Consider the following 12,109-nt stretch of genomic DNA (forward strand, 5'->3'; position numbering starts at 1 on the left):
GCCTCTACAAGCGAGTCGAGCTCAGGGAGGCACAGCATAGGCGTCCACACAGCGTAGCTCGACGGCGCTTGAGCGGCCTCAGCGGAATGATTGTTGCCGTCGGCAGCGACGCCCGTTGCCGCCACAATGCCACTGGGTGGGGGGATGCTCATCCCACTGGGCAACTCATTGAGCCCAAGCAGATCATCGGAAGCAATCGAGGTGGTTGTCGGTGTTGTCTGACGCTTGCGTCGTCTCTTCCTTAGCCGTCGTCGGCCACCAGTGGCGGGGGCGGTGGTGCTCGTCATGACTCCACCATGGGCGTGCAAACCACCAAGGTCCGCCAGTCCAATGAAATGGACCAAGGTATGACCGCTCGAAGCACAATCACCCACACGCCTTGGCTGCTTGTAGTCACGCGCGATGTGTCGAAAGCCCCTGCACCACAGACATCGCTGGTCCAGCTTGCAGGTGGCCACACGATGCACGAATGAGGGCCAGCTAAGCACTTGCCTTGCAGATTGTCCCCGGTGCGCCTCGATGGTCGATGAACTGCTAGCTGATCCTCGCGAGCAGGATCAACCGAGGTGGTCACCGGATGCATCTCCTGCCGATGGAGGACCTCCTGCCACCCATCGGCGTCAGGAGTTGAAGTCCGTCGATGGCGGCCGAGGTGCTGGTGTGTCGGGATGCATCCCTCCATAGGGCGAGGCAGCATGTCATGCACCAGCTGACGTTGTGTCTCCTGCCATGGTAGGATCTCCCACCACCCACCAGCATTGGGGCGGAGACCCTACTGCGGCGACCTAGGTGTTGGCGGGCAGGGATACGGCCCTCCAATGGCCGAGCAGGAAGGTCGTGCACCAACTGGGGGCGCGGCCGGTCGTGCCCCTTCCGCCTTTGCCCAGGTCCATGACGTCCGGCGTCCACCACATCGTGGCTCCGAAACCCTGGATGAGTCCGAGCGCGCAGCGAGGACGAGTGAACCGGTGTAACCAGCGGCTCCTGACGAACAGCGTTGAGATAGGGGGTCATGGAGGTGGCATCCGCATCGGGGTCATCGTCCGCCCAACGACGTACCTTGGAGCGACCTGCCATGCTACCACCAAGAAGGAAGGGAGCGACATTGGGGAAAAGGGTGGACGACGGGCTGGGAGCAGGGGCGGACGGGTGGGCGAGGATGGCGTTGAGGTGATAGGAAAAGGGGGCAGCGCTCGCCCCTGCACCGGCCTCCACACGCTGTGCAGCAACATCGACAGCGACACCTTCCAGCCATGGCCGCAGAGAGTTGTGAGGAAAGTTTGTGAGATGTATTATAACCTCAAAATATAATCAGACTTATGGGCACATGAATTTTGAGGAAGAGGGGAGTCAATATAAAGATATCTAAAAGTGTATTTCTAGAGGCAGCTTGGTTAGTGAGACTTGACCAAAGCCTCTATGAAGATGGATGGGAATTGAGCTTCTACACAAAAATACAGGTGTTGCTAAAAATGTTTATGTAGTAATGGGTTACCTTGATAGCCTATGCAATACATTAGGTTGATCCATGCCATGTGTGTATTTTACCCCTTCCTCTTTGAGCCATCTTTCGAACGCAATCTTTCTACTGTTGAAGACCTATGCTCTCCTATTGTGCACGCATCCTGATATACATATCCACTGATGCACGTTAGGAGAACATATGCCCTCAACGGCAAAATTTACTTTATCGCCATTTTTTCTTGCTCCACCCACAACATTGCCACGAGAGTAGTGTGTCTTTTCCTTGTCTTAAGTGTAATCGTACTAGGATCATCGGCTACCAAATTGATCAACATGATAGCCTATTAAAGAAAATAGCTCCTGCCTTGAGCCTACCTACTAGCCATCCTTCCACAATTCCACTGCTCAGGATAGTGGCATCCTTGCCATCCTACCAAGTCTAGAGCTTGGCAAATATTGTTCCCTTGGCCATCCCTCCAAAGCCCCAAACATTTCACCCTTGAAAATTAAGAATCTATAGCCCAAGTGCCTAACCCGCCAAAAGATGGAGGAGACGGGCATTTTCATTCCTCCCCATCATTAGAGAGGAGGGTGAACATGGAGAGAAAGAAAGTCTTAGCTGTGATTTTATTTGGCAGATGTCCCAAATAAGCTTCTAGGCTAAATTCAAGAGAACCTTTGTCAAATAGTTCCACTTTTTTTCTAAGAAGTAAGTCTATGCTAATTCTTGTAATCATGTTTTTGAATGAACTAGGAGACAGGGAGTTGGGAACAATAACTTCTCTTGATTTATTTCCTGCACAAAATCACTTCGAGAGAATCACTTCACAATGAAAATCACAAATCAGGAGGAGCTATACCAAACATGCATGCCATAAGATGTATTGTACTAGTGTAGAGGGCTTCAAATGATGGAAGAGTAAATGAAAGGCACTAGGCTTGTTGAAAATGTGATGTTGCAGCTCGTGCTAATTATTTTGATTTTGAGTGCATAGAATTCATTATTGTCAAAACCATGTTCATTCATATTGTTCTAAACAACGTAGTGAATTTTTGCAAATGTTTTAAATCATGTATATGGATTGGCATTATTTGCCACATGTACATGCGAGACAGTGGACCTGGTGGTCTGCTGGTGGCTGAAAATGGAGGCCCTTGTACATACATATTGGGCTGTCAAGACCGATGGCCCGTCCTCATTCATTAGAACGGCCTGATCAGCTGGTTTGGTCATTTAAGGGCCCATGCGCGGATCATCGCAGCCTAAACAAGTCAGTGCACTCCTTACGAAATGCAGAGAGGTCACTGTACATACAGCATCACAATCATAGGACAGGCTGGACAGCTCTTAAAAAAGAAAAAAAATCTCGAAATATATGAAAAATAAATCAATACACAATACTATGAACATTGGCATAATATTAAACAACAAAGTTCAAATGTTCAATAGTAGATCTTTCTAGTATAATTGGACATATTCAAAACCCTCAAATACATGGATAAAGCAGGTGACAACAACTTGTGATAATATATATTATACTACTATATATATAACGTGCTGGAACATGATGATCTTGTGCATATGTACCGGTCCTCAGTCGGATCGTTCCCTATGAATCTCATCCAGTATCACAACAAGAGCTGCGATGAACACGTAGTCAACATTTGGGAACACGGTGACACCGAACGTGTCCTTCCCAAGCAGTACGTTCGAGACAGTAAACTGACGGTTCATCTGCAGGAGGCACCAAATGGATGGCAAACACATCAGCTAAATATTTAGTCCAAGAAAGATATCATCAGAAACAAATACTCCCTGTTTCTGTACTCACTTGAGCAATCATGTTGTTAGAGTCGCCAAGGTAGAAGGCGCATGACCTGTCGAAGTAGCTACCCTTGATCTTGAAATCGCACAACTGCTGCGCGGTGTTGGCAGCCAGGAAGATGTCCATCTCTGTCTTTAGTTGGATGATGGAAGATTTCTTGGCAGTGAAGAGCAAGTCGCTTGCGTTGGAGCTATCCCCTCTGAAGACCTCCCACCTGTTGTGCATGCTAAATACCTGGTAATAATATAAGGTGCCACTGTCAGGTGATGCTGAACTTCTTGCTATGTTTGATGGATCTACTGGAGTATGTTGGCAGAGGGCTTGTTGATTTTGTTGCAATGGCAGCAGGATCAGGATAGGTGCGTGTCAATATATATTAAGAAGAAAAGGAGTGTAAAACCCCATAACCCAAAACAATAACACCACACACACCGGTACCTTGCACAAAAAACCACTGCTGTTACAATGAAGTTCAGAATAAGATCTTTTTAGGGCACTCACAAATGCAGACTCTATCATAGAGTCTAAAGTTATTTATTACCTCGAACAATGTGGACTTGGAGTCTAAATAAGACTTGAGTCTTATTTTTTCTACCTCTTTCTTCAATAAATATGCTGCCACATCAGCAAAATACCATAAATAATATGTAGTTAATTGTCTTGGACTCTGTGATAGAGTCTTGCATTGTGAGTGCCCTAGCTAATAGCTCCAGACATTTGACTGCAGTCTGGAACATAGATGTTTGAGAACCCAACTGCATTAATGAACTTCACTACTGTCAATGAGCATGTTGTGGAAATTTATAAGTGGCAGCTTGCAAAGAGTGATCAACCAACATTAGTCGGCTTGAGTTGCTTAGGCTTCTTATTATCTTGTTCCATGTTTTTGTGTTGTTTGACTTTCAGTTCAGCTTTGGGCCTTGCGAAGTTTCGGTGTGACGTTAACATTTAAGATACTATGCTCAGTCTGAATTCTGAAGGATATAATAACTCAATTAGTCCTAAAGCATGGTTGGTTGCGAAAGGATCCCAAAGTCAGAAGTCCAAATCATAAAAAAAAAAATCTTTTAACGAAGTTGTGATAGAGATTGCGCAGTGAACCAATAAATCATTGCTTATCCCTGCGCAACTATGCAGACGCCCTCCAAGAAATGAAGTTGACTGGCAGATGATTATATAGTAAAAATTATTCCACTTTGGACGGTTTTTTCCTCATGCGGGATTTGGACGCCTCTTCCTAAACTGAAAACTCAAAGTAAATATTTGATATTCTATACTAATAGGTAAGATATATTATCAGAAACATGATTTTTTTTTTCTTTTTCCGCCAAGCTCTCCGCAATTGATCCTGCTCGTATGTTTGATGTTTCCCCTCCAAATCGACAAGTTTGACCAAATGGAAAAAAAAACAGAGTAGATCAATACCGGTATATTCAACTTTTTGTTACAGAGTTTCCTGGATATGATATTTCATTCACAGTAGGAGTCAAACGACGGTCCTTGTGAATCCAGAACAAGCCACAAATCGAAACTAAAAGGGGAAAAGAAAAAACAAACGAATGGCCGATCCGATCCGTGAAGCTTATTATTACCTTCTCCTGCATGGACAGGATGGGCTGGCCGGCGGCGTCGAGGAGGACGCGGCGGTGGCGGACGCTGAAGATGGCGCCCTTGACCCGCAGCACGACGGCGCCGTTGGCGTCGGTGACGGTGAAGTCGCCGTCGGAGAGGCTGATGGCCTTCTTGGTCACCGTCAGGGGCACCACGTACGGCGCGCAGAACTGCGGGGACACCACCGCCACAGGGGCCGGCGCCGCCGCCGGTGGCGGCGCAGGGCCTCCGCCGTAGTAGGGCGCCGCCATCGTATGTCGCAGATCGATCTCCGCCGCCTTGGAGGCTCCGCGGCAGCGCACGACGATTGCTCGGTGGATTCGATCGGCCGCCGGCACAGTGTTCTTGCTTCTCTTTGAGCTTCTGCGTGCCGTTGTTTGTTTGTGCTGGCTTTTGACTCGTTGGAGCTGGGAATGTTTATCGCCTACGTCGCCGACAAAAGGTGGTGGAGGTAGCAAAGGATGCGCGGGCCCTAGCTAATCACGTGTGGGTCCTGCCCAGGGAATACAGCGGCTGAGCCGTGGGTTAGACGCGTACTCTCTCTCTCCTCTAAATAATCATTGTTGTTGACACGTACACTTTTCGTCCGATTCAAAGTGTTGTTTTTTACTTTTTAAAATTCTTGTTTAACTATTTATCTTATTTTAACTTTTTTTGTGTGAATAATAAAAATTATTATTAAAGTATTTTATTGATAAAATAAGTCATAATAAAATAAAAAATATTTGTATAAAATTTTTAAATAAAACGAATAGTCAAATAAGAAGTATAAATTTACTAAAAACTAAATTCAAAGATATTTCTAATGAAACTAATTATATACCAAAAATATTAATACCTTTTAATATATATTTAGTCAAAGTTATTTCTAGAGAAGTACAAATTATAGATATTTAAGGGCAGAGAGAACTTGTGGGCTATTTCTGTGCTATAGGAATTTTTATCTTTTTTTCAATGGTTGATTTAGAACGGCTCTATCAAGCTTGTGAAAAATGGCACATAGTGCAGTCTTACTACACTCACTAGATTTATCTAGTGCCCCTACTAGGGAAGTCGCTAGGGAAAGAGGTGCGCTAAAAGGATTTTACTGCGCCTAGGATATGCCATCGAAAATTTTCGATGGTACTTTTTTAATGTGGGCATCAGAATTCTGATGCGATCACTAACGGATTTCTCATGTGGTGGTCACTGGAATAGCACTGGAGCATGCAACCTACTAGCGGTTGAAGCTCAATGGCTGACCATTCTCAGGGTGGCCAATGGAAATCTCTGGTAGCTACACCACCAGGAGCACAGGAGAAAGTGTCAGGAATTGTCTAGTCCAAATTTATTTTTGGTCGTTGGCTTGGATTAATCCTTTACCTAGTGTGGCTTGTATGATGCTCACCAGACATATCCGGTATGTATGCAGATAGCCCACCGACTCAACCTAACGGTTAGTTCTGGGTAGGGGCTTATAAATAGAGGGATGTCTCGCCTTTAAGGGGTCTCGTGGCATTCTAACCAATACACACCTCCCTTGAGAGCTCAAGAACACCTCCCACTCACTCTCTTGCATAGAGATTGATCAAAAGTGAGATTAAGTTGAGATTGATTGAAAGTGAGATAGGTGGTGCCATGGTGGCTGCAGTGGTTGCATGTAGATGTCAAGGCTCACATTTCTAGACGCTTGGAATATGCGTGAATGCCCTACTTAGCATTAGCTCTGGGCCAGCATAGTGTCGCAACCTGCATCATTCACTTCTTTAGGCATTGTTGAAAATTCCATTCAGTCGTCTGCTTGCTAGTGTCGGTCTTTGGCCAAAAGCCCTTTCCTTGCTTGGTGTTTCATCCAACGATGATGGCATTCTATGGTTGTCACTCTCCCTCTTGAAGGTGTCATTGCTATGCACCTTCCGCCATGCCTCCCTCTACTCAATCTGTTGATTCTCTTGCTGGTTTTGCTCCTTGTCTAGCCTATGTGTGCCTCATCTTCTTTGCAACAATCAGTCCTACTAGAGGGCTTGGCTTAGCTGCCATCATTTAGCTCCCATGTTGGATGCTTTGTCACCTCTTCCCTAGCTGATGCTTAGCTATTGTTGCTTTTTTCTAGCGGATGATTTGTTGTTGATGCTGACCTGCTTCCCTCTCTAGCACATACTTTGGTGTCGAGCGCACAGTAGCCTCCCACCTTGTGGATGCTTTGTCTCCAAGGTCAATTTGGTCTTCTCAGATGGATGCTTTGCCGCTGTTGTTGCTAGTTGTTCGCGTCTTGTCTTTCTAGGTTGATGATTTGCCACTGTTGCTATGTCCTCCCTTTGTAGGCAATGTTTGTGATGATGATTTGTATCTTCTTCTCATAGGTTTAGGTCTTGGGGCTGTAGGTCCTTCCCCGTCACAACTCTTTTCTTTTTCTTGTTACACTTTTCTTGGCTTTAGGTCATTTACATACCACTAGCTTGATGATTTATAATATGTGCTATGAAGGGTCTCTTGCAGCTGCGTGGTGTAACTCTCTTACTCTTGGCAAAACCACATGCTATAAAAGAAACCTTACAACAAAATATATTTACTTGACAGAAGGAAAGTGCATTATATCGGTAGCTCAATTGCTAATGCAACAACAATCAATCACATAATAATAACAACATTGGTGACAAAAGAACAGATATTGCAGTCGTCTAACTTGATCAGCTTGGGATTGAAGTGGTTGTCAGTCAAATCGTTCCCTATGAATCTCATCTAGAATCACAACAAGAGCCGCTATGAACACGTAGTCAACATGCGGGAACACGGTAACAACAAAGGTGCCCTTTCCCAGTAGTGTATTTGTGGCTGTGTACTTGCGGTTTATCTGCAACACCAAATCAAAATAAATATCCATAGAGCTCCAAAGATGCTTATGATTAGAAAATCTTCCAAACGAGATTTTGCACTCACTTGAGCAACCATGGTGTCTGAATTGCCAAGATAGAAGCCGAACGATCTCTCGAAGTAGCTACCCTTAATCTTGAAATGACATACTTGTTGCGCACTGTTCCCACCCAGAAAAACGTCCACCTCTATCTTTTGGAAGATTGAAGCTTTCTTCACGGTGAAGAGCAAATCGCTTGCGTCTGTGTTGTCCCCTCTGAACACTTCACATCTATTGTGCATGCTAAGTACCTGATAATAATGCACCATGGTTAGGTGATATGATGATGCACTACTGGTATATAGCCACTATACAAACATAGTTTATTGGAATGTCTGAGGTGTCAGGTGTGTAATAAGATGGGTGGAAACTGGATGAGTGGATAGTAACATCTAAATATTTCATCAGCAATGGCTTCATTTTTTTTTGTGTCTCCACTTCAAACTAACATTTGTAAGAGTAGTGCACCTTATTATGTGATGCCAAAAATTTTATTTTAGTTCACTAAATTCAGACTGAAAATAGTAATTATGGTTATATTAGCTATTATGTATATTGTTTGATTGTTCATGTTCTTGGACATCGTAAATTATTACTATCTCAAAGTCTGTAACAAATACATCCATCTGATTTTAATTAATAGAAGGCCTATGCTTTGAGAACAAAAACAAGCTTAACAGAAGAACAGAGAGACTACGTACAATTGTACAAGCAGATCAAGTATTTCAGAGCGCCGTTGACACGCAGAGACTATGTACAAGCAGGATGCGACGGTCGTGGATGCTGAAGATGGCGCCGTTGACACGCAGTATTTCAGAGCGCCGTTGGCGTCGGTGACGACGAAGTCCCCACCGGAGAGGCTGATGGCCAGCGGCACCGTGTACGGAGCATGAACTGTGGGGGTCACCACTGCCACCGGCGGTGAGGGTGCCGGCGCTGGCTCCTGGGGAAGGGCACTGCCATTGGGGATTGCCGTTACGCCGGTGCAGCAGCGCTCAGTTTAAAATATAAACAGAAGGGAAGGCAGGCACACGGACACGGTAGACTGAAATTTTGAGGGGCCTTCATCATCAGTATAAAACGAGACATACATATCCTGCTTGTGCTGCTGTGGCCGGTTTGGCCACCAAACATCAGGGTATCGATGTTTTCTAATGGTGTTAGACCAAGTAAGTTCCTAATCGACGTAGCCTGCGGAATGATAATTTTGAATAATTTTTTGTCTCGGTTCAGTGGAGTTTGCAGACATAAGCCAATATTCAAACTCTTATCCTCACACGCACGTTCCTTTCGTATGACCAAAATAGCTATATGCCTACCAATTAAGCGAAGGTTAGCTAGCTGGTTAAGGCCCTCTTTGGAATGCTTCTAGGGGGTGGAAGGAGATCAAAACATCCCGTGAGTTATTTATTCTAGTGGGATTTTTGCATAATCTTGTTCAGCACTTTACATATGCTTTCCACTAAGTACAAGATTATCTAGAATACAAAATATTTCAGGGCAGAGAAATAGTATTTATGCAAATCGACTGCTAGTGCTAGCTATGTTCCAATAGTGCTTCGACATTGACACCATCTGTAGGGCAGTTCAATCCAGAAATTAGGATGGTTTATATGTTCATGAATTAAGGTGTAAAGTAAACTAATCTAAATGGTGACATGTCATTAGATTTAAGGAAGAGAAATGAAGAAATAGTTTCTTAGACAAGATACAGGATCCAAGATATAAAGAGGCGTGATAAGTAGATATATGGTAGGAGAGAACCTTGGTATGTTCGCTTGTATGAAAAGTTATGTCTGAAAGTACTGTTTGTTGATTTATTGTGAAAAGAAGAAAAACTGTTATGTGATTGGTGGGGATCGAGGGAGATGGATTGGGATCGATGGAGCGGTGGCTGATGGCTTTGATGGCTTGAACAGTACCCACGCTACAGTACCCGCGGGTAGGTACTGTTCACAGGAGGCGGCTGTGAGAGCGAGAGAGGAGGCTAGGGTTTTGGGCGCTATGAACGCCAGCCGCGGGGTCTGCCCACGGCCGGCAAGAGAGAAGGGATTTCCTTCTAATCTCTTGCTTGATTTTAGATTGATACATCTCCTCTCATTATATAGAGATGTTTACTTAACCCCTAAGCAAGCAACTAATTAACTCTAATGGGCTAAGGCCCAATAGGCCCTTGACTCTTCTAAGACTACACCCCACCTGGACATGCAGCTCGTCCTCGAGCTGCAACTTAACGACGACACTAACAATGACTCTGCAAGACACAAACGTAACACCAAAAAACAAGCCTTTTACATCTCGGCTTATTTTATCATTTTGACCTGAAATAGAATGCAAATCTTTATTTATGACTCCTGAAGATACATCGGGCACCCTCCGCGTGATGAACATGTACGTGTGCGGCCACCTGTATCCCGTGGGCGCCATCTGGACAAAAGGGAAGTACATGGATGACCATCAGGAGTTGGCCGCAACAACGACCAACGGAGGCACCCTCGTGGCGGCTGGCAATGAAAAACAGCGACGCTAGGCAAAGCGCTCCCATCGATGACACCAGGCCTTCTCCCCGCTGGACGGCTGCTGGTCTGCACCGCACATAGAAGAGCATAGGGCTTCCAATTGCCGACGCCGAAGACTTTGAGTCCACCCGCGGGAAAAAACAGCATGCACGCTGCCCGTGAGCGGAACCACAATCTGAAAATCTCCGACGCAGCGGATGAGATCGCAGTCCTCCACGTGGTGGAGCTGCAAATAGGTGCAGGGCTGAATTAGCGGCAGATCGCGCATCTTCCGCACCCGCCGACGTGCAAGGAGGCCACGCCCAGCAGCTTGCAGCCGCACTGCCGCCGACGCCTGGCAGCGAAGCATCTTCCCCGCCAGCTCCGTCGCCATCGGCTGCTCGGTCTGCTGCAGCATCTCGCCCTCATCTTGGATTTGTTGGATGCCAGCACCCTATAGATGATCCCATCGTTGAATGAGTGCTGGAGGCTTGGCACACCGAAAACAACAACAGCGCCGGTGGTGGGCACTGGAGCGACCGTCGGGGTGCTCGCCGTCGTGTACACCAGCCCCATCGTTGATGCCATAGCATAGGACGGGATCGGCGAAGGAGAGGGCAACATCCACGGCTGGTGGATGGAAACCGGGGCCACCCAAACTGACGAGGTAGGACTGAATCCCGGCCACCCTCTTGCCAAGGTCGAGAACCGCCACCGTCAATTCTGCATTTGATATGACGAAACCGGCGGATGAGGATGCCCCCGCGGTCAGCGGCAGCAAGGTCCACATCGAATCGAACCTGAGATAGGACCTATTGGGCCTTAGCCCATTAGGGTTAATTAGTCGCTTGCGGTCAAGTAAGTCTTGCTTGTAAGTCAAGTAAACCTTTCTATATAAAGAGAGGAGATGTATCAATCTAATCAAGTAAGAGATTAGAAGGAAATCTCTTCTCTCTTGCCGGCCGTGGGCAGAGCCCCACGGTCGGCGTTCCTAGCGCCCAAAACCCTAGCTTCCTCTCTCGCTCTCACAGTCGCCGCTCCCTCAATCCCAATCAATCAACCTCAATTCCAGCAGCCACATAACAAAAACACTATTGAATTGCTGGCAGATTTGGTAGATAAACTTAAGTAAACAGGCTCGATTCGTCAATTTTAAAAAGTACGTCATAGTTTCTGAACTAGGACTATATCGGAGTTGTTGCCTTGGGCTTTGGAAAACTATAGGTGGACCAGAAGGTATGCATAGACCAGATGTTTTATAATTGTAAACAGGTAGACTGGATTAACGATGGATATGGCGTCAGTTATGTCTTTTTCTATTGTTTTTTAGAAAGGCGGCAAAAGCTTTGCCGTATTTTTATTAGACGAGAAAAAAGAAAAACAGAAAATATTTACAACAACTTACATAGCAACTCGACTTTAAACTACTATGACACACATGCTAAAAACCAAAAGACTATTGAAAAAAAAAGAGACAAAAGGAAAAAAGTAACCGGTTCCAAACCACTGTATTGCACTAGCATAAACACCTACTCAACAATAGTGCTAGGTCTTGTTGCCATTTGGTATTGTTGAATTTCATCCTTTTTCTATTGTGATGGTGATGAATGATAAAATGATGGATGCTAGTCGAGAAGATGTTGGAGAAGAAGTTTGTTGAATGGGTTCACACTGTCTGTTTTTTCTTAAAGATTGGGAAGACATCCCGAATACAACTTTGTAGCACCATTGCTACAACAAATAACATTAGCACAAATCGACAAGGATATATGAACATTCAACTAGCACTGCAAAACTACATCAGGTGCAAGGTCATA

At 45.4% G+C, this 12,109-nt stretch overlaps 1 protein-coding gene across 1 annotated transcript; it reads right to left on the minus strand.

The window, feature by feature from the left end:
• LOC110432161 (protein LURP-one-related 15-like) lies at positions 2,822-5,327 on the minus strand. Its single transcript, XM_021452094.1, has 3 exons — positions 4,883-5,327; positions 3,297-3,524; positions 2,822-3,199 (listed from the first exon to the last, which is right to left on the minus strand). Exons 1-3 carry the CDS (start codon positions 5,150-5,152, stop codon positions 3,059-3,061), a joined length of 639 nt encoding a protein of 212 aa, XP_021307769.1. The 5' UTR covers positions 5,153-5,327; the 3' UTR covers positions 2,822-3,058.

The sequence above is a fragment of the Sorghum bicolor genome, chromosome 2, assembly GCF_000003195.3.
Source record: "Sorghum bicolor cultivar BTx623 chromosome 2, Sorghum_bicolor_NCBIv3, whole genome shotgun sequence".
NCBI classification, from domain to species: Eukaryota; Viridiplantae; Streptophyta; class Magnoliopsida; order Poales; family Poaceae; genus Sorghum; species Sorghum bicolor.